This window comes from Rattus rattus, chromosome 2, assembly GCF_011064425.1.
Source record: "Rattus rattus isolate New Zealand chromosome 2, Rrattus_CSIRO_v1, whole genome shotgun sequence".
In the NCBI taxonomy this organism is placed as follows: Eukaryota; Metazoa; Chordata; class Mammalia; order Rodentia; family Muridae; genus Rattus; species Rattus rattus.
Window position 1 is genome coordinate 197,491,103 of NC_046155.1, and position 23,192 is coordinate 197,514,294.

Sequence of the window (23,192 nt, forward strand, 5' to 3'; positions counted from 1 at the left end):
ACTATTGAAGTATTTCTCTTGAATGGGGTGAGCATCCTTCACAGTGTACTCTCATCACATAGGACATACGGAAAGAACTTCAAAGTCAACAAAACAACATCATCTCCACTCAAGAAGTTCTCAACAGTCTGTGCCGGAAGTACCACTCGGTGGAGTTGGAGAGCCTGGGCCGGGCAATGACTGGGCTGATAAAGAAGCATGAAGCCACAAGCCAACTGTGCTCCCAAACCCAGGCCAGCATACAGGACTCTCTGGAAAAACACTTCAGTGGTGAGCTGAAGGGCTTTTAGTCTGAATCATCTGTTTATGAGAAGAGGTTTGGACCAAATGCTGCTCAGAAACTGCCAGCCGAAGTTGGAGCAAACCTAGTCAGATGAATGTTTCAAATTCACTTATGCTCTCAGATTTGGGTAACAAAGGTTCTGTTACAGATGCACTAACTTTTTGGAGAATGTCCCCTCTCTAGAACATGAATCTAGCTGGTTTTGTTGCTTCTGAATTATATCTGGCTCTTGTACATAGGAGCTAACACATGTGAAGAACTACCTCCATGTTTTCATGCTAGGATAACGTGTGGCTGTATACATGGATGTTAGAAGCACAGCAATAGCACTCAGATGGTTCAGAGACTTCCAACTCCCCATTTCTGCATCTGAGAAGCTGTCTTCCACTCTGCTGTGGGAACATCATTCTTATTTTGGTCCATCTTTTCCAAGTCAGTGTAGTAAAGAAAATGGTTCCTGCTGAGGTCATAAAGAAAAGGTTTCTTTCGGGGCTGTGGGGGAGGGCTCATGGGTAACTAGCTTACTGTTCAAGCATGAGGAGCTCAGTATGGGTCCCCTGCACCCTATAAAAGGCTGATGCGGGTGGCACATGTCTGTTTGCTTAGTGCTGGAAAGGAAGAGATGAACAGATCCCTGCAGCTCACTAGACAAATAGTCTAGCTGAATATATGAACTCCAGGTTTACTGAGGAACTCAATCAGAAAAAATAACATGTTGGAGAGAAACAGAGGAAGACAGCTGCTGCAGACTTTGACCTCCACACACATCCACACACACGCACAAGCACATGTACACATGTACACACACACACAGGAACATGTGCACACATATCTTTAACACTTTTGAGCCCGTTTCTCCCGAGATTCTTGAAACTACGTGGGACTCAAGCATTCCTAGTGCTCTATTACTTTTCAGTCTCTTTGAGATAACTTCTCCATTCCGCCATAAATATTCATGGCTACAGATCACACTATAGCATTTTCTGCATTATTGTTTTATTTTTGGAGTGTTTTAAAAAGCAGGAAGGAAAGAGCTGGAATGGAGAAATAATCACATTGCAACTGTCCTAGGATCTTGCTCAGCATTTTGGATTTATCTATCCTTTTTTGAATTTTCAAAAGGTTCTATGAAAGAATTCCAAGAATGGTTTTTAGGAGCAAAAGCAGCAGCCAGAGAATCTTCTAATCTAACTGGTGACAGCCAAGTTCTCGAAGCCAGGCTCCATGATCTTCAGGTAGGGGTGCTGATATCCTTATATGGATGCTATGATGCTGTGGTGCTGATGTGGATGCTGTGGTCCTGATGTGGATACAATGGTGCTGATACGGATGCTGTGTTGCTATGATGTTGATGTGGATGCTGTGGTGCTGATATGGATACAGTGAGGCTATGGCGTTAATGTGGATGCTGTGGTGCTGATGATGCCCTTCCTTACCCCAAACACACCACACCCTGTGCCAGAGTCAGACTGTTTCTTTGTCTGAACCTTATTATTTTGGTTCATCTTTTCTTCTTCCCACCATGGAGTTGGGCTGTTGAATCAGAAGTGGTGAGGCAACAAGAAAAGTCATAGAGAAAACAAAAGCAAGTTGGAAAGCGTCTATACCCCTCTCCTCTTCATTTCTAACTGGCCATTCTTTAAAGTCATTCAAAATGAAACTTAATTTTAATTTTTGTAGCACCAAAACCATAAATACTTTCTACCACTATTGAGGAACTTCTAGGCATTGTTTGTTGTCTGACTTTTAAAAGAAAAACATACCTTGTGTGTTCTTCTAGCTTCCTAACTTGGTGTCTAAGTTTAGAAACAATAATGGCAATTACAGGTTATTTGGGTTTTATTGACTAAGGAAAATATATGCATCTAGGAAGGTGGCTACTGCAAAGATGAACTTTCAGAAAAATAGATTCAAGTGAGGTTTTCGCCAAGTTTTTATAGATGCTTATCTGAATGCAGCACAATGCATTGTAAAACCAATGTTAATTTTAAAAAATCAATGAGACCCATTGTGGTGATGCAAGCCTGTGATTCCAGCCCTCAGGATGTTGACACAGGAGGGCCTAGATATAAGGCCAGGCTATACTCCATAGCCTACCCCACCCCAATTCTCTGTTAAGGTCCATGAGAATCATATGGCCCATTGGATGATAAAATGCTGTCAATATGGTGATTTACCATATTGAGAATCAAGTTATTGTTTCCTGCAGAGGGCTGGCTTTGCAAAAGGGATGGTAAATTCAGACTTGGAATTATCCTTCACTTTGTGGAATTCCACACAGAAAAATCATGGTGACAAGTGAAGGAACATTCTGGAATTCAAAGGAGACATAACTAGCATTTAATTCTGGGTTTCCCTTGTTTTGTGGAAGGCCAAACACAGATCTTCCAAAGAAGAGGTACATGCAAACAAAGGAAGGCCCTGTCCTGAGGACTGGACTTTGTGCAGAGTAGAGAAGAGGGGGAAGATACAACGTAACTGTCTGGATACAGAACTGTTACACTAGCCACCTGCGGAGGTGGGAGCAGGAGCTAGAGCACTGTGGTATTAACAATAGGAAACCATTGAGAATGGAATTCTGATGAGAATCTATTCAAATCCAGCATAGTGTTTTCAATTTCTAATTTCCAATTGCTCTCCTGGCATGCACTGCCTCAATCAGGAGCCCCCATTGTTTCCAACTGCATGCATCCTTCTCAACCTAGCCTTGTTAGCCTTTCCCTCTATGCCTTCTTTCCCCTCACTTTATTGTCTCAGCTCAGCATTGTAATGAAGAATTCCATTTATAACAGTACCTTTCTCTATTACCTTGATATCCAGGGTGTTCTGGATTCGTTCAGTGATGGGCAGAGCAAGCTGGATGCGGTGACTCAGGAAGGACAAACATTGTACGCACATCTGCCCAAGCAGATCGTAAGCAGCATCCAGGAGCAAATCACAAAAGCCAATGAAGAATTCCAAGCTTTCCTGAAACAATGCCTTAAAGACAAGCAGGCTCTCCAGGACTGTGTTTCGGAGCTGGGGAGGTAGGTTATTACAAGAAATGTGGGTTTTACCACACACAGAAAGGCTTCTCAAATGCTTGGTGGGGACCACTCATGTGAAGACACTAGTATTTTAACGGTGAGCTAGAATTATAACGAATGTTGACCTGCCTTAAGCACTGGGCTAGACTTAATAAAATAGTCGATGGCTACTTCTGAAGGTCTCATTTGGCTTTATTTCTTATGTAGGAAAAGTAAAGTGAGGAATTATATCCACTTGTAATTATAAATGACCTGGCTGTAGACTGTTTCAGACAGTTCGGCTAACTGAGGGTATTAAAACCAATTCCTTTCCCATTGCATTTCCTTCTGTGGGGATAATCTTGGTTAGGAAAGCAGCTATTGAATGTCATAGATTAAGATTCCAATCAGGTACGCATATACACAGTCACAAGCACATGCACACTCCCATGTACATACTTCCAGACTCTTTACAAGAACCCTCCTTGTTGAACTCTCTTTATGAGTTTAACATTCATGTGGCTTTAATTGCTGCAAAGAAGAAGCTGTTGTAACCCCAGCTGCTGGACGGTAGTACTGAGGCACCCTGGGAGTTTTCTAAGATGTCATTCTTTTTCTTTAGCTTTGAGGATCAGCACAGAAAGCTGAACTTATGGATCCACGAAATGGAGGAGAGGTCAAACACAGAAAACCTGGGGGAGAGTAGACACCATATTTCCGAGAAGAAGAACGAAATCCACAAAGTCGAGATGTTCCTGGGAGAACTACTGGCTGCCAGGTACGGTGTGGAACCAGAGCAGGCTGTTGATTTGCCCGAATATCTTTGGGCTGGTTGGTTCTTGGCTAATTTTACTGGTTGCTTGTCGGTAGTGGTTTCGTCTGTTCCTGAATATCTCAACTACCGGACTGTATTCCTTTTGGTCACATGGTAATCTGCTAAAAGTGTGGGCGTGGTTTCCGCTTCCTTTGCTCAAGAAGTTAGGTTGCTCCCTTATCTAACAGGTTTAGAGATTTTATTAAGAAAACTGCACTTAAGCTGGGTGGTGACGGTGCATGCCTTTAATACCAGCAGTCAGGAGTCTGTGAGTTCAAGGCCAGGCTAATCTACAGAGAGGGTTCCAGGATAGCCAATGCCACACAGAGAGACCCTGCTCCAACTCCTGCAAAAAACAAAGTAAAACAACAAAACTTCACTTCCCTTTCTGGAATTACCTTGAGTTTGTTACTACCAGAAGAAGCTGACATAATTAAAGAAAACTACAAAATCACACTGAGAAAAATACAATTGGGACACCTCCTTTCCTCACCCCTGTCCTCAACTCCCATACATGTCTTCCCACACTGTAGGTTCCAGCTCTATCCTGTGGCCACTAGGTCTGGCTCTCGCTCAGTCCCTCTCTTCTGCAGTCTCTTCAGTGGTGCCCTGGCTCCTCCCCTGAGTAAAGTCCCCTTATCTTTTAACGCTACTGCCTTCTGCAACATTTTCCTCCTTATGCTCTGGATCCACTCCTAAAACTTTCCCATTTTCCTCTATGGCAAGGTCAAGGCTTTCCAGTGAGGACAGCTTGGTCTAGAACTTGGGCTCCTTACTGAGTGCCCTGAAGAACAATGCTGGTCTATGAGGCAGGAAACAGCAGAGCCCACCTGCTTGATCAAACAAATTACTGAACTCATAGTTGGAGCAAAAACTGCAGAATTCACACCACAGTCCTTCTCCATTTCCACTGAGTCCTCTCTTTGGGCCAATGTGCCAGTCCTTTTGTCTTGAAGAAAGGAAATGCACAGCAGAATTCATGTCATGACTAAAATCCCCAACAGTATATGTGGAGCAGAGATCAAAACCCATGAGCATCCAATCACATGAAATGGGTGTTACTTTATCTAACCTGCTCGCATCCTTCCCCAGTTTGGATCGGCTCTCAATTACTCACAATGTAGTGCAAAGTAGATGTTAAGAACTGGCTCTTGTGCTGTTCATCAGTGAATAGAGAGAAGGAGAAAAGTCTGTGTGTGTTCTGTATAGACAGGATTATTTAAAATACAGATTCAGTACATTGCTGCTAGAATCTGCAGGTGTGAAACCCAAAGATAGGCACCACAGCCACAGTACTTGTTGGCACTCCAGTTTGATAACTCTTGAGACAGGCCCCTGCCATGCTTTGGTTCCATCTTGGGCATCTTTCAGGAACTTCAGTTCCTTCTCTTGCCATCTTTCCATTCCAGTTGTCCGGGGAAAAATAGAAACATTTTGACAGAGTAAAAGAGAACAATAGCATCATTTTAAATATTTCCTCAAAATGAAACTGTATTTCCCTCTCCAGATCTTGACTCTTGTCTAGATACAATGTAACATAATCAAACCCACACCTGCCTTTCTTTTGTACTTTGCAGATGACTTCTCTTCTCGACTCGATTTCTTCACAGGCTGCTGTTCACATTTATCACTTTCTCCTGACGTCACTACTCTGAAACTGCACAGGAGGGAGCGGCCCATCACCACATTCATTGTCTCTTTGCACCTCTCATTACCCCCTCACCCTGTGCATAGTTATGAGTTCACTCGGCAGCCGGAAGACGACATTAGCTGTTGTTCCACTACAGAATTCACTTAATTGTTTAGGGGAGGTCTCTCACAGGCCCGCAACTCCTCAAGTAAACTAGGCTCTCTGGCTACCGAGTCCTAGCGATACCACCTACCTGTCTCCACCTTGCAGCTCTAGTCTTAAGTGTGCACACCACCAGGCCTGGCCTTATTGTTTACCTGATAATTGAAACATTTATAGGCACATCATTATTGAAGTGTCACTCTCTGGTATTCTAAGACCAGACGCTAAGTGACCTCCAGTGTTTCATTTGGGTCTTTCCTTACAAAGTGGCCACTTCCAGCAGCAGCAGTAAGCTGGTCACACCAGTTCTCATGCTCTGTCACATCCCTTTGTTTTTTGGGGTCTCACTATGTAGACCAGGCTGGCCTCCAGATGACTGTCTTTCTGCCTCAATCTACCAAATGCTGGGATAATGGGGATGCATTCCCATACTGACCCAAGCCACCCTTATGCTTCTTTCATATGTGCACTTGCTCCTTCCAACCAGCTGGGCACTTTCTATCATAAAGTACCCAACTCTTCAAAAATTAGAGGGACATACCCTGTGGAAAAGGCATCAAGACCTGCGACTCAGGAATGCTAGCCATCCATTGAGGGAATCATTTTGTATTAGCAGAGAAATATCTTACGTTGGTTATTATGTAACTCATAACAGGAATACTGTGTCCTGTAACTCACCTCCCTGCTCACTAAGAAGACTGACTACAAATATCGTAGTGTCTTGCAGAGGAGAAGCCATGTTGGATAACTGTATCTCAGAGATTCAAAAGATGCTATTACTGTTGCTCAGAAACAGCTAGAGTTGTAGATGGTGCACAGTATGTCCTTTCTCTAGTGTGTTCATATGTTCAACATTTGTGTGTGTGTGTGTGTGTGAGTGTGTGTGTGTGTGTGTGTGTGTGTGTGTGTGTGTGTGTGAGAGAGAGAGAGAGAGAGAGAGAGAGAGAGAGAGAGAGAGAGAGAGAAATGTTTATGTATGTCTACAAATATGCATGTAGAGGCCAGAGGTCAGCAATGAGAACCTGTAGAAGTTATTTTCCCTTTTTAGTATTTGAGACAAGATCCCTGCTAGGCTGGCTAAGCTCTAGGGACCCATATGTCTCTGCCTCCCCAGCACTGGGATTACAGGCATGTGTCAGCATGTCCAGAGTTTTACTTGCATTCTGGGGAATCTCCTCATGCATATGTGAGGAGCATTTATGCCAACTAAAACGTCCCTAACTACCCAGCAGTTCTGATCCAGAGAGCTCATTCCTGCCAAGCACCCAGACTTTCCCTGATGAACGTAAATTCTCTGGAAAGTTCAGGCTCCCTTGCCTGGAGTTTCCAAAAGGCTTTGAACTAAAGGGGATTGAATAGACAATAGTCAAAAGACACAAAATCCGCACTTGTGAGGAATATGGGGATTTGCTGGTTTTGTTTTGTTTTGGTTGAAGTTCTATTGAATGCATGTGAATGTAGCTAAAAATAGAAAGCCTTTTTTTAAGATCCCTAAGAAAATAATTTTAAATGTTCCCACCATGGAAACTATGTGACCTAGTGAGGCTGTGGATACATTAACCAGCTTGACTCAGCCACTACAGAGTGCTCATAAGCCACAGTATCACTTTGTAAACCGCACATTAACATAGTTACAAATTGTTGCTTTCTAATTAAAGGGGGGGGAAAAAGCAGCTGCCAAGTTGTACTGGTTCCTCAGACCATTACACCCAAGCCAAGCAGAGGTTGAGAAATGTTTCCTCTGGAGCCAATTAACATAGCTCTAAAGTGTGAGCTATGTTCAAGTACACGTATGTTCGGTGTTCAGGGTGTGCCAAACTCATTGGCTTCTACCATGGCATTTGAAGACAGCTCCCCACCTCTGCTGTCTCTGCCTAGCATTATGCTACGTCCTGGGAATGCAGATGGATTCAGGCGGCCTATCTTCTAGACAGTCACAGCCTGTCGGTGAGACATGATCAGAGAGTAAGACATGGAGTAAAGGGAAAGGAGTCCTGCACACATCTCCTGCCTGTCTCTGATTGCTGTGGATACTGTCTAGGGATGGGATACCTGTGTTCACTTGTGAAGAGGAAGCTCAGAAAGTAACAGGCAAGCAGAATTGTAATGGAGGAGAAATGGCAACTTTTGCTAATTACTTATTTTGTTGCTGAGACAAAATACTCCACAGAGGAAAGTTGGAGAAGGAAGGCTTGATTCTGGCTTAATGCTCAAGGCGATGTAGTTCATCATGGTGGGAAAGATGTGGCAGTGGGGGCAGCCCAGCCCTCCTATCACACTGAATCAGCCAGCAGTCAAGAAGCAGAGAGTGAAAGGGAAGTGGAGCCAGGCTGTAAAATGTCGAGGCTCACCCTGAGTGACAAATTCCCTCCAGCAAGACTCCACCTCCCAAAAGTTCCCACACATTAACAGCTGCTGGGAACAGAGGATCCAAATCCTTGAGTCAGTGAGGGAGAGGGGCGGGGATACTTCACGTTTGACCTATAACTTCCACAGTGGAGCATGGGAGCTTTTCATAGTTAGTCTCTCAAACAGGAATGGACGGATGCTCTGGATGAGCTGAGCCCATGTTCTAGACTGAACTTCTAGAGAGATGTAGACTCCACCACTGGGATGGAGATAGAGACATGGATTCATATTCCCTGACAGTTGTTGACTACACTAAGAAGGCAAGGAGACAGCCTGGTCTCCAGCATCTTAATGTTAGAGTTATATCAGCCACAAGCTCTTGTCTGGTTCCTGATCCAATGTCAACAGTCATTTTTCATTCCCCTGGATCCAGAATCCTGGAACTAAAAAAAGAAATTCTGTTTGTTCAGAGAGTCCCTCGACAAGCTCTCCCAGAGAGGGCAGCTTCTCAGCGAAGAAAGCCATGGTGCAGGGAAGGGAGGCCGCCGGAGCACCCAGCTCCTTGCCAACTACCAGAACCTTCTCAGAGTAACCAAGGAGCGGCTGCGAGGCTGTCAGCTGGCCCTGCAGGAGCACGAGGCTCTGGAAGAAGCCATGCAGAGCATGTGGTCCCGGGTGAAGGATGTGAAAGACAGGTTGGCTTGTGCAGAGAGCACTCTTGGGGACAAGGAGACATTGGAGGGGCGACTGTCACAGATCCAGGTACGTGCAGCCCTCACAACTGCTACCCATTGCTCTGATTCGATGCACAAATCTAGAATTGGCCCCAGTCATCTGGGACGTGTCAAATGACAATGAGGGAGACGGGAGGAATGAATTAAAGACTCCAACAAACTGTTCTCCTTTCGGGAATGTTTTTGTTTTAATATCTTTAGTTTTGTTTGTTTGCTTGTTTCATTCAGTAGTTAACCAGCAAAGTACACTAAATACTTTATTACAAGTACTATGAGAATTGCTGTGATTATAGAAATAGTGGTTAGTAAGTGTGTTCCAAGAGGTTAGAGACCAATGTGTGCATTGTTAGTGCAAATCATAGGTCTGGGCTGTGAGTGGAGGGCCAGGGGCTCTTTGCAAACACAAGGCAGGCAGATTTCCAGTGGACCCGACTGTGACAGTGGGAATCAACCAGCAGAGAAGGGAGCAATCACCTTCTCTGAAGATGAGTCTGTTGCTTTAGTTAGTTTCATCACTGAAATCGGTCAACAAAATTGTAATGGTTGGCTGGTGGCCCAAAGTTTCCCTGGAATTCAAGCTGGTCTTTGGACCCCCTACGTCTCATATCTAGCTTATATTAACCTAACCTGGTGTCTGTGTAAATTTACTGCTTTCATTTTTATGATGAGATATTCCACCTTGGTAGGGGAACAGGAAGTACACGGATAAGTGTGTGCATGCCTGTGCTACTATCATTCCTCAGGTAACAAACACCTGGGTTTTTGAGGGTCTCTCATTAGCCTGCATCTCCTGTAGCAGGCTAGGCTGGCCAGCCAGGAAGCCCTATATCTATCCCTCTCTGCCTCCCAAAGCTAAGAATGCATACCAGACCTCCCAGCTGTTTTTTTTTTAAACATATTTACTTTATATCCCACTCACTGCCCACCTCCCAGTCACCACCACCCTCAATCCTGCCCCCTATTTCCCCTCCCCTTCTCCTCTGAGCAAGTGCCCTTCCCCCCAGATATCCCCCAACCTGGCACATCAAGTCTGAGGGGCTAGGTGCATGCTCTCCCACTGTGGGCAGACAAGGCAGCCCAGCTAGGAGAACACATCCCCTACACAGGCAACATCTTTTGGGTTAGCCTCCTGTAGTTGTTCGGAACCCACATGAAGACAAATCTGCACATCTGCTGCCACACATGTGCAGGGAGGCCTGGATCCAGCCCACGTGTGTTCTTTGGTTTGTGGTTCAGTCTCTGAGGGCCCCAAGGGTCCAGGTTTTTATGTGGCTTCTTTTATGTGGCTTCTGGAGATGAAACTCGGATTTTCATGCTTGCAGACTGAACTCAATTCAGACCTCATCCCCTTACTTCTAGGAAGCAGCCTTTGTTCATCATAGCACGTTTTCATATTTCCACTGACAGACATTTCCTTCTCTCCCCAACAGGACATTCTCCTTATGAAAGGTGAAGGAGAAGTGAAGTTGAATCTGGCCATTGGCAAAGGGGACCAGGCCTCAAAGAGCAGCAACAAGGAGGGTCAGCAGGCGATTCAGGATCAGCTGGAGATGCTCAAAAAGGCATGGGCTGACGCCATGAGTTCGGCTGTCCATGCACAAAGGTGCAAAAATCTTCCCTACGTGCATGTTTGCCCAAATAGAACCCGGTGGTGTCATAAACTCATAGTGCAGCATTTAGGCAGCCTGCTGCGGAATCGCTAAGCTATTATTTTTTGCTATGGGCAGGTGTTGCCTGTCTTTGCCTGTGTTATATTCCCCATGAGGCAGAGACTCCTGCTGGGATGTTAGTGTGTTTTACTTCTGTGTTTTCTTTTCAAAATCTGTTTGTCCATCTCCCCACAATCCCCAGCCTCCACCCAGTGTCTTTCACGGAAATCTTACACATAATACGAGATTGGGAAAAGGTCTCATTTTTAAGTCAAGAATATTTAAAATAATATTTAAAAATAGATCAAGTGATTCCTTATAAGCTGTTAGATGTTTAAAAGCATGCGCAGGGAATCATTGTCAGCAAATTATGTTGCAAATAACCACGTTTAGAGCATATGTCTATTCCTCACCCTGGAGTTATCACACTGTGGTGGTGATGTAGAGTGTGTGTGTGTGTATGTGTGTAGTTCTCCTGGTTATCACAATGATACAGATATAGATATCCAGGCGTTTAGTGGCTAAGCCTCAGAGAGCTGAAATTCAACAAAGTGAGGAATGTTCTCGTGTGGCCAATCATGAACCCATTCCAAAGTCTTTAGAGCTGTTATATTTTGGTCTGATCCCACCCAGATGTGGAATCTCTAAAGGCAATCAAGTGAGGTTCATAGTAGTATGGTGATTGCCAGAGACCCGAGAGCATGTCAGGGAGGCAGAATGGGGGAAAGGATGCTCACTGCGTACAAATCTAGTTAGGTAAAAGCAAAAGAATCTGTCACGCCCCGTACACAGAAGGATAAGGAAAGATTACAAGGATGCAGCACACATTTCAGAGACCTAGAAGGAAACATAGTGGAAAGTCTCACCATAGAATAAACCTAGAGCTTTGTCAAAAAAGAATGTACTTAGTTTGATTCAAACACATATCCATGTATTGAAATACAATATGGCCCCATTAATACGCACAGATTTCTGTGTCATTTAAAAATTAATCTTTGTTGATTGAAAAGCAAGAATGAAGATAAGAAAGGAAGGGAGGGAACGTAGGCCTGTCCTGTATCAGTTCCTGATGGAGAGGTAGAGAAAAGAATTGTGTCCTTGTTTGTTATGAACGGAAGTCTTCACCTTTCCTGAGTCTCCTCTCAAGTTATCTGTGCATATCCAGCTGTCTTGTTGGATAAATAACTACCACTGAGAATTAGATGAAAACACATCCCAGCACATCCATATTCCGGAAGCTCTCAAACGACTCCAGAAGCAGGTCCCCAAAGTGACCATGACAAACATATAAACAGAAGATAGTGTACCCCTGCAGGTCAGAAAATGCACAGCAGCTGTCCCCTACCATGCAGGAGGCGGCAGGGACACCTAACAGTGTGGGCTCATCAGTTTGCCTGTTGCTTCCTGTTCTTGACTTTCACGGTAAGAGGAAGCAGCTTTCTAGGCGAGCAGGACATTGCATCTCTGTCATAACTCCCAGTGATCAGCAAAGGAAAGAATCAGATGCTCTGGGGCTCTCCCATTCTGTAGTAAGCTAGAGAGCATAAATAACTTTCCGGTGGTTGGCAATGGGCCAGCTTTCAGCTTTGTAGAACAGAATGGGGATGCAGGAGATTTTTTTTTTTCTTCAGATGTTACAATTGAATGTTAAATCCAAGAAGCAGATTCAGAGTCCTGACTCTTACTCCGGAAAGGAATCAAGTCTGACGGCGACATGCTGGGCGGTTCCTTGCTGCAGGGCAATGAACAATGGGCCAAAGCAGAATCCTTTTTGCCTGCTAGGAGATCAGAGCTGGGGACAAGTACACTTTCCAGAGGCTCTGACTCAGACTGTATTCCCAAGAGCTTTTAAAAGACCCTGGCCTGGGGCAGAAGAAGGTGGCTTTGGTGGCTTCTGCACCGATTTAGTCTTTTCAGAAACTCACAGTAAGGCTAGGACTCTAAGAACCTGTGAGTCTGATACGATGGGACTCTAGGAGACTACGCAATCATACCAATACAGAATACCAATACATGCTACTACAGAAGCAACCGTTTGAGCAAGGGCGGAAGTTCATTGACCATGTTATCCTGATCCCAGAATAGCAGGGTTCTAGGCAAGAGCTGCTAGGGCAGTCCCTCAGCAGGAACATAGCGTAGTCTGGGTCCGGGTCTATTAATTACTTCCTAGCAAGCCACAGGTGTTGAGCTCGCAGTGGTGGAGGTGTCAGATGCCACAGAGGAAGATAAAAGTAAGGAGGGAGTGAGACAAGGAAGGGAGAAGGATAGAAAAGAGAAAGGGAGAGGGGGAGGAGAGGGGAGATTATTATGAAGTTCAACAAGTTCCTTATGTCATTCTGGAGATCATTTATTTTTTCTACTAGGACATCTGGTGACCTGACCGTTAAATTTGTGACTATGTTTCCCATAAACATATCGAGTCTTCATACTGTCGCTTGTTTAACACAAAAGAATTGGCCTTTATGTGTGCATAGTCTTAAACCATAGTATTTACCCAGGCAAAATACCTCAAACTTAGCTGTGACTGTACAAGTAATTACATCTGATATTAGCAATATATACTTTGCACCAGAAAATTTAAGAATTGGTATGTGCTGGGCAGAATTTAATTAAAAGTGTAGCACTGAGTTTTGTAAACACAGTGCAATATATGAATTATCTATTCACTTGAGACAATTAGCATTTGGAAGATACATGTCTAGATGTGTTCGTGTGTGTGTGTGTGTGTGTGTGTGTGTGTGTGTGTGCATGCAGCATCAGCTTGCTTAAAATTCTAGCATATATTAACTTTGTTTGAAGAAACCATAGCCTAATTGGGGCAGATTAAAACAAAAAGTTATTCTCCCTATCCTCAAAAGCAACATTTTATTACAATAATATTCAGCAAAGCACTTTAAACAGATTCGTTGGCCCTGTAATTGTGTTTTGGTAGTGAGTCCAAAATTGAAAGTCAGTTTTACAGTGCATGACATTCGTTCCAGCACCCTGGAGTCTGTGATTGACCAATGGAATGACTATCTAGAGAAGAAAAGCCAGTTGGAGCAGTGGATGGAGTCAGTGGACCAGAAAGTAGAGCATCCTCTACAGCTGCAGCCAGGGCTCAAGGAGAAATTCTCCTTGCTGGACCACTTTCAGTCCATCGTCTCGGAGGCAGAGGACCACACAGGCGCTCTGCAGCAACTAGCAGCAAAGTCCAGGGAGCTGTACAAGAAGACCCAGGATGAGTCCTTCAAAGAAGCTGGCCAGGAGGAACTGAGAACACAGTTTCAGGACATACTGACCGTGGCCAAGGTAAGATTCTTTAGACTGCTTCAAAAGCTTCGAGGTGCAGGTAAGGAACCTCACGTGGATTGGATTACTGAATCTGGCTGGTCTGAAGCCATGTGTAAGGCTGGTGAGCAGGGATCCCATAAAGATCATTTTCCTGAATGGTGGAGAATAGAGGGGTTACACATAGGAATGCAGGAGGGGTGGCTGCCTGAGAAGGAAGGGGACCCAGGTGGAGAGGACATGGGAAGGGCTGTGGGGGAGGGGAATGAAGGAAGCACTTAATGAGTATGAAGGTGCTGTGACAAAGCCCCCTACTGTGTATTCTAGCCTAAAGACTAACTTAAGAGCAAACAGGAGGACTCCATGCCCTACTCTCTGCAGTCCTGGAAATGTTCTCCAATTTTTATTTTTGTCCTTACTATCCACATCGTTAGACTCACCCATTTTCTTTTCAAGACTGAGCATCTGTGTTTCCCCTGTGTTTACCTTTGTTATTTTAAATGTGACTTTCTTATGGATTCCAACTGTATAAAAGAATTGAGCTTATTTTTCCAGTAACGAAACCTATATTTTCTTATTCTCAAAACTCTAGGCGTGTGTGTGTGTGTGTGTGTGTGTGTGTGTGTGTGTGTGTGTGTGTGTGTGTGTGTTGGAATTTTATATACATTACACACACACACACACACACAATTTCCTCTATAATTTGCCTTTACATACTTGTGAATGCTATAGAAGTTAAATAGTTGGGATTTTGACTTCTGAGAACTCCGAGTTGTCAATGTCATTATCACATTATCTTTCTGAATGTTTGCTCTGGATGTGTTATTAGCCTGTCTCTTAGCTTGTGCACTCCCCACCACCACCATGTCGAAAGGATTTAGGAAAATGTTGTTATAAGTAATGTTAAAGAAAACAGTGTTAAGTATAATAGTTTTGATTAATTAGCTTGCAAGGGCTATTGGTCAGCATTTGTTAAGTGTGACTCTTTGTATAGTGCTATAGACTACAACTTACTTGACTTGAAGAAAATAGTTTTTCTCAGAGCTTTGCAGTGTTAGATTTATTCTCTCTCTCTCTCTCTCTCTCTCTCTCTCTCTCTCTCTCTCTCTCTCTTTTTTAGAGACAAAATTTCACTGTACATTTATGGCTGCCCCAGGAGCTCCATAGACCAGGGTGGCCTCATACAGAGCTCTGCCTACTTTTGCTTCTCAAGTAATGGTTTCTTTTTAAGATATTAAATTCACGGGGAATCCAAGAGTAAAACTGAAGTCTTCTGAGCTACCTGAAAACCTCTCTCAAGTGTCATTTCACAATCCCATTTTCGCAGTGACTAGGACTGTTCACGGGCTTTCTCTTTGTTAACCAGGAGAAAATGAGAACAGTAGAGGACCTTGTGAAAGACCACCTCATGTACTTCGATGCTGTCCAGGAATTCACAGATTGGCTCCACTCAGCAAAGGAAGAGCTTCACCGGTGGTCAGACACCTCTGGGGATTCATCAGCAACCCAGAAAAAGCTGTCGAAGATCAAGGTGAGCGTCCACGCCGATATTTTTCTGCATTGATCCACTGATTGGTTCTTCAGTATGGTGGCGGACTTGTTAGAGGGACTGGGATAAGATTCTGCGATGCTTGTTTGTTTTTAGTGTTTTCCTCCTGGTTTTGGTTGCTGCTTTATTATTTTGTGCATCAGTAACTCTAAGCACAAAATTTAAGAAAAATAATTGCAAGGACTTTAGCTTCACACAGGAACAAATTGTACCCTTGCCTGTATGTGTTTCTTTATGTAGATGTACATACTGCTGTAGTAATGCCTTGGAAAACCCTGCACCTAAAGACATTAAACAAATCCATAACAATAAAGAATGAAGCATACAAACAAACAAGTATCATAGACAGGGATGAAAGCTAAGTCTTTACACCAAGTTAACGGAGACCTCACCTAGGGAACACACAGAGAAAGAAGCTTGGGATGTGGGGGGAGACGTTCAGTGGTGAGCAGCTCAAACTTGCAGCACCGGGGACGAGCAAAGTCTAGGAGGGAGTGAATTCTCACATCATTGTCTAAGGTCGGGAAGCTCGCTTGAGGAGATGATATCATCAATTACTACCACATAGTCTGTAGTTGAAGTTCCAGGACAGGACAGACCCACAACATGTCTAACAAATAGAATAAGGGTCACAAATCCCAACCCAGGTGTGCTTAGTGTCTAAAGGAGTTTTGAAAGGGGGGGAGGGGTACGTCATCACCATCACTGCTGATGCTGAGGATTGCCTATGGGTTTGGCAGTTGGGCTCTTTGGCAAGCCTGAGAGCCATTTCCAGGTATGGGGAGTGGGGTTGGGGGGATGAGAAACCTACCTGGTTGCAAGGATTTAGGAAGGAATGGCAGGTAAGGAAGAGGAACGGGCAGTGGTAGATCAAGTTTGTGAAAAGTTAGGTAAGGAAAGCACCGCTCCTGCCCTCTGATGCTCAGACCACCCCCATCTCGCTAGTCCATCACTCAGAATATGTAACATGGAAGCACAGTGCCTACATGCGTGGAGATAGGAGCGCATGTGCGTGTATATGTAAAGAATTCAAACGCACAGCAAGAAAATGTACGCAAAATCTAATTGAAAGCATTGTAAATTACAACGCCCTCATTGAAGATCTGGATTAGGGCTAAGGAGACGGCCCTGTGTGTAGGAACACTTGCTCTACAACCATGGCGTCTCAAGTTCTCAGCACTCACGTAACTATCTGGGCAGAGCCATGAGCCTGTAACCCCAACGAGGCTGAGTTGAGACAGGTGGATGCCAGTCAGTCAAACAAAAATTGCAAGCTTCTGGCTTCGCGAGATATCTCAAGAAAGCAGAGCAGAGAGAGACAGAGAAAGACTCTCTGTGCCCTGTTCTAATCTCTGCATGCACATGCAGAAGCCACGCACACCCATACTCTCGCACGCGTAACACACATGCGAACACGATAACCCAAAGATAATACATGTGAATGGAATCAGGGTCAGCAAGCCTGGACCTGTTCACGTGCCAAACGAAGCTGAGGTAATGAATATGAGGGAGCTAAGGAAACCGACCTTTGACAGCAAACTCTTCATGGTCCGAATCTGAAAAGACTCGTAAGGTTGAATATCATGTTCTAAAACATTCTTGTTGTATCTAGTACTCCCTAAGCAACAGTTTTTCTCTTTTAAACGACTAACCCACTCTACGTACTGATAAACAAAGATGACTTTTAGAGCCCTGCTGCCAAGAAAGCCTCACTACATACACATAAACTACCTTGTGTAAGAACTTGCCTACAAGTGTATAAAATTATGTCTCACATTATTATGCTTTTGACCTCCATATCATTGAGCACTGTATAAATCTGTACCGAAGTGCGCCTCTACTGTTTGTATATGTGAGAAGACAGAGTAACCTCAAGCCAATTACTAGTTAAGATACACGTTCTGCTTCACACATCCATGATACTCGATGCCCTGCTTTTCTGCAGTTAGCTTGTAATTAGTTTTGTTTGTTATTCCTCCTCCTCCTCCCCTGTTTCTGTCCCTAATAATTTAATAATCTCTTTCCTTTCTACTTAACTGGGACTGAAAACACAAGTTTGCATCAACACGGATAAAATTCAGCCTTAGCAATACATGTTACAAATATGCATGCACCGGGTGGCCATTTTAGCAATAACAATTGTCACTAGAAGCACTTGTTTTTCCAGGACATGACCTGACTTACCTATTCCACAGTGGATATTCTAATTACATCCTAAAGTCCTTTCTCCATGTGAGCCTCAGCACTAAATATGGCATCTGAATTGCCACATTTCCAGTGAAGGGTACCCCTCCCCCTTCCAGGGAGAATGCCAGCAGTAAACAAACCCAGGCTAGCACTTGCTTTAAACTTTTAATTAAGTTCATCTGTGAATTATTAATTTCAGTGGCCATAAAAAAGCCTTGTTAGTTACAGAAATGTCTGAGATGGAGGAAGGCTAGTTCTCCTTTTGCTATGGGTCAGCCTGACTCCCAGCAAGGAAGAAATGATGTAAACCACAGTTCTATGGCAGAGGATGGAAATTGGAGACTACAAACAGGACACAGTTCACTTGTCCATCCACACAAGGGGTTAAGGTTTCCTAGGATTCCTCTCAGTCTGAACACCAAACTTCCACATATCTAAAGAGTGCCTGTCCAGCTAGAGGGCACCAAGATGCCCTGTATGATTTTGCACTAAGTCACTCATGAGACTGACTCGTGCTAATATAACTTGGGAGATTGTAGATGCAATGACTCTCGTTCCCCCGTGCACATTGGCTCAAACTTTATAGCAGGACCGAGTCCCATTCTATGCACATATTGAAAACTGGTAGCCCAAGTGACTAAGGGCCTCCTTGGTTTCCATGGCAATATTCCATTACAGGAGCTGATGGATTCCAGAGAGATCGGAGCAGGACGCCTAAGCAGAGTGGAGTTACTGGCCCCATCTGTGAAACAGAACACAGCTGCCAGTGGGTGTGAGCTTTTAAACTCAGAGATGCAGGCCCTGCGCGCCGACTGGAGGCAGTGGGAAGATTGCCTCTTACAGACACAGAGCAGCCTGGAGAACCTGGTCAGTGAGATGGCCCTCTCGGAGCAGGAGTTCTCCGGCCAGGTGGCCCGACTCGAGCAGGCCCTGGAACAGTTCAGCACCCTTCTGAAAACCTGGGCCCAGCAGCTCACACTCCTGGAGGGCAAGAACACGGATGAGGAGATAGTGGAATGCTGGCACAAAGAACGAGTAAGTGGTTGCCTCCCTGTTTACCGTTGCCGTGAATAAGCTAAATATTTCTTTGGCTCTTGTGGTTGCTAAAAATGAGCTATGACAGCTAAGAGCATGCAGCCCTCTGGGACAGAAAAGAAAAGTATTCAATGAGTTTGCAAAGTGGCCTTTTTTTTTCTCTCTCTCTCTTCTCCTATAAATCAAACTTTGGTAAAAGTCAGCATACGTGGGAGGGGGATGCTAGTAGGAAACATTCCCTCTCTGGTGGCGATCTTCTACTTTCTTTCTGATGGTGTAATAGTTTGCAATACTGTATTCAGCCATTCAGCCTGGAAAATGGCCTGTAGGCAGAGGCATAAATAGACAGAGTCATAGCTGCTGCTCTGCCAGTTAACTCTTTCAAACAATTGAGTGATTGAGCTTGTAGCGTGGAAAGGCACATGTGATGGTTTAACGAGGCTCAACTGATGGTTTTCACGGTGTCTGTTTATCCTTTGCGTGGTTTGGACAGCTGAACTTGAATTAGCTTGTTAATACAGATTAACATTTACTAGTCGGCTCCTAAGCCTTTTCTTTTAACTATTACTGCTCTTAGAACCCAAGAAGGAAGCAGAAAGGGAGGGAGGACAGGCTGAAGTTTAACAATCAATGTCTTCTCTGATTCCTCTTGGTGCCTTGGCAATGCTCTCACCATTTGCTGCTTTATAACGCTCAAAATCGCGGCTGTCCTTAAAAGGAAGTTTGGTGAAGTCAACGACTCTGCTTCTATTTATGTTATAATCATTTCGAAACCGCTCTGGCCCATCGGGAAGTCACGGAGTGTTTCCAGCTCCGTCTTATTTAAATGAACTTGGTTTTGTTTTTGTTTTTCGTGGCAGGCAGGCATGGTACACTAGAAAATAAAGAGTTTGTAACCACCTGGGTACAGTTTGGTGAGAATGTTTCTCTGCCATTCTGAGTGTTTTCTTTGGGCCTCCCTCAGCTTTTACACTTTACTGCCAGAAGCAAGACAGATCAGAATCACTTGGTTCTGCAGTGCAAGGGACAGAGGGGAGGGGGGAGGTGGAGGAGGGGAGAGAGGGAGAGAGGGAGAGGGGGAGAAAGAGGGAGATGGGGACAGAAGGGGATAGAAGGGGACAGAAGGGGACAGAGAGGAATTGAGGGGAAGAGGGGGGAAGGAAAAGAAGGAAGGGGAAGGGGAGAGGAGAGAGAGAGAGAGAGAGAGAGAGAGAGAGAGAGAGAGAGAGAGGCTGTAAACTGTTCTATGGGATCCAATTCTCTATACATAAAAGAGGAAAGTCCCAGTATTTCAACTCTTTTTTTTAGTTTCCCTTTCTTTCTGTTCTATTAATGTGAATGAAAAAAATTTTGAAGAAAGGTCTGTTTGTACCTAGAATCAGTCATTGTTTTCAGTGATCGTCTCCTGTGCTGGGACTAGGATTGGATAATAGATGAGGACTTAGGGATACATGTGCTGATGCAGTCAGACACAGGGGTTTCCAGTTGTGCTGAGTCTGGGATGATGGGTAGTCCCTGCTGTCACATCTCTGTTTGACCCTAGGGCTATAGACTCTGAGGGAAATAGAGCATTGCCTCTTAACAGTCATGTCCTTGAATGTCATCAATAGCCAATGGCCAACAGTCCTCTAGTGATAACATTTTTATCAGAATTTATTTAAGGGAACACTTCAAATTCCAGGAGTGTGTAACAAAGTGTTTTTAAAATAGATGGACTCTTGCTCTGACAGCAACGATTTGCTGTCAGGAAGGTCCCACAATGGCTGTCAATCACAATAAACACTAAAAGCCATTGTAAGCCTTGGTCTTACTTCATCAGGAAATCCCCTTAAGGTGGACGATCCATTAAGGTGGACAGTACACTGTGAACATCTGTTGATTGTATTTATAAAATTCATTTAAAGCTATTGGCTTGTTAGCCTAGAAATGCCTTTTTTTTTTAAAGCGGACAAAGAAAAGCATTCCTTCAGAGCTTGGTGGAACCAAAAGTTATGTGTGCCAATGCAAGTATTCGTGAGATTAAAAGTTCTACTAAAATACTAGATTTTAAGTGAAGTGGTGAATATGTTTTTAAAGATTTTTTATTTATGTGTGTGTTCGTATGTGTATGTGTTCGAATGTGTGCACATACATGTACGTATACACATATATAGGTGCCCTTGGAAAACAGAAGGGGGTGCCAGATCGCTTGCAGCTGGAGTTATCAGTAACTGTTAGTCACTCAGTGTGGGTGTTGGGAACCCAACTCGGACCTTATAGGAAAGTAGCAATTGTTCTAAGCACTGTGCCATCTCTGGAGTCCTGCAAATCTATTTTTAAATGTAAACTTTGACTAAAAATCTTTTCAGTTTTAATGTCACTTAATTTAAAATTGGCCTATTTAAATCTTGTGTAAATAATTTGGTAGATAACTACATTTGTTGAAGTTTGTATATGGTCAATTTTAGAGAAAGTCCTGTGAGGGGCTGAGGAGGTATATTCTTTTGTGTTTGGGTGCAAGGCTCTGTAGATATCTGCTAGATTTATAACCTGTCTCTTATACACATCTAGATGTGTATAAGAGACAGATTTATAACCTCTATTACTTTCATAATTTTTCTGTTTAGTTTCTGTCTCAATGTCCTGTCCATTTGTGGGAGTGGGGTGTTGAAATCTCCCACTATTAATGTATGAGTTCTGATGTGCTGTTTAAGCTTTAGTAATGTTTCATTTACGAATGTGGATGCCCTTGCATTTGGTGCATATATGTTCGAAATTGAGATGTCATCTTGGTGGATTTTTCCTTTAATGAGTATGAAATGTCCTTTCCCATCTCTTTTGATTAATTTTGGTGTAGCAGAGGATGGCCTTGTTGGGTACCAATGGGAGGAGAAGCCCTTGGTCCTGCCAAGGCTGGAGCCCCCCAGTGTAGAGGAATGTGGGGGGGCAGGAAGGGGTGAGTGGTTGGGGAGGGGGAGCACCCTAATAGAAGAAGAGGGAGAGGGGACAGGATGGTGGTCTATAAATGGGAAACCAGGAAAGGGAATAACATTTGAAATGTAAATTTAAAAAATCCAATAAAAATAAGAATACAGGAAAGGTGAGCGGGAAGGACTTACTTCACACAGGTATTATTGCTGCATGAATAAAACTTTAATCCCCCAGAAAAAAAAAGAAGGGGGACAAAATACTCACAGGAGGAAATACAGGGACAAAGAGTGGAGCAGAGACTGAAGGAAAGGCCATCCAGAGACTGCCCCACCTAGAGATCCATCCCATGTGCAGCCATCAAACCCAGTCGCTATTGCTGACGCCTAGAAGTGCGTGCTGACAGGAGCCTGATACAACTGTCTCCTGAGAGGCTCTGTCAGAGCCCTACTGACACAGATGAGGATGCTTGCAGCTAACCATTGAACTGAGCACAGGTACCCCAGTGGAAGAGTTAGAGAAAGGACTGAAGGAGTTGAAGGGGTTTGTAACCCCATAGGAAGAACAACAATATCAACCAATCAGACCCCCCCACCCGAGTTCCTCAGGACTAAACCACCAACCAAAGAGTACACATGGGTAGATCCATGGCTCCAGCTGCATATGTAGCAGAGGACGGCATTGTCTGACATCAATAGGAGGAGAAGCCCTTGGTCCTGTGAAGGCTCATTTCCCCAGTGTAGGGGAATGCCAGGGTATTGAGGTGGCAGTGGCTGGCTGGGAGGGGTAGCATCTTCATAGAAGGAGGGGAAGGAAGATGGGAGAGGAGGAACTGGGAAAGGGGATAACATTTGAAATGTAAATACATAAAATATCCAATAAAATGGAAAAATAGTTACTTACATTACAATTCATGACAATAGCAAAATTATAGTTATGAAGTAGCAACAAAATAACTTTATGGTTGGAGGTCACCACAACATGAGAAACTGTATTAAAGTGTTAGATCATTAGAAGGTTGAGAATGATTGCTTTAAATAATCATTCAGTACCTTAAATGATAGACAATTTCCAAATAGTCTAGTTGGACTGTGTTTCAAACAATGTAGGGTATTTTCTCTTTGTTCTTACTTTAAGTTATTGATGATTTTAATCATTTTACTGCCTAATACTTAATGTAGGAGTGTCTACGGCTCGAAGTAGATACAGATTGCACAAGTGCCATCATGGGCTATAAAAATTTCCTGAAATAGACCTCATCCCAATTCACTGTGTTATTTTGTCCCTCACTGATAACTTAAAATGCATGCATGCAGAGTGTAAAGATATGGGAGTCACTGAGTTTAGTGCCTGTCTTGGTTTTCTCTATTAGGAGATCCTGGATGCTTTACAAAAGGCAGAGCCTATGACAGAGGATCTCAAGTCTCAGTTGAATGAACTGTGCCGGTTTTCCAGGGACCTGAGTCCATACAGTGGGAAAGTCTCAGGCTTAATTAAAGAATATAACTGGTGAGCATGGACCATCCTACTGTTCAAAATAGCTTCCTTTTCTTTGTATTTCCTTTGAGATAGAACCTCTGTGTGCAGCCAAGATCCTCCTGCTTCAGTCTCAGTTGTA

General features: G+C 43.9%; 1 protein-coding gene across 1 annotated transcript in view; it reads left to right on the forward strand.

Moving 5' to 3' along the window:
- Positions 1-23,192, forward strand: part of LOC116892878 (nesprin-1) — a 103,620-nt gene that overhangs the window by 29,380 nt on the left and 51,048 nt on the right. Inside the window, exons 15-24 of the mRNA XM_032894788.1 lie at positions 63-270; positions 1,406-1,518; positions 3,104-3,309; positions 3,911-4,066; positions 8,714-9,005; positions 10,408-10,580; positions 13,608-13,917; positions 15,263-15,427; positions 18,311-18,667; positions 22,947-23,083. Coding sequence (XP_032750679.1) covers positions 63-270; positions 1,406-1,518; positions 3,104-3,309; positions 3,911-4,066; positions 8,714-9,005; positions 10,408-10,580; positions 13,608-13,917; positions 15,263-15,427; positions 18,311-18,667; positions 22,947-23,083 — 2,117 coding nt within the window. The remainder of the gene's footprint in view (positions 1-62; positions 271-1,405; positions 1,519-3,103; positions 3,310-3,910; positions 4,067-8,713; positions 9,006-10,407; positions 10,581-13,607; positions 13,918-15,262; positions 15,428-18,310; positions 18,668-22,946; positions 23,084-23,192) is intronic.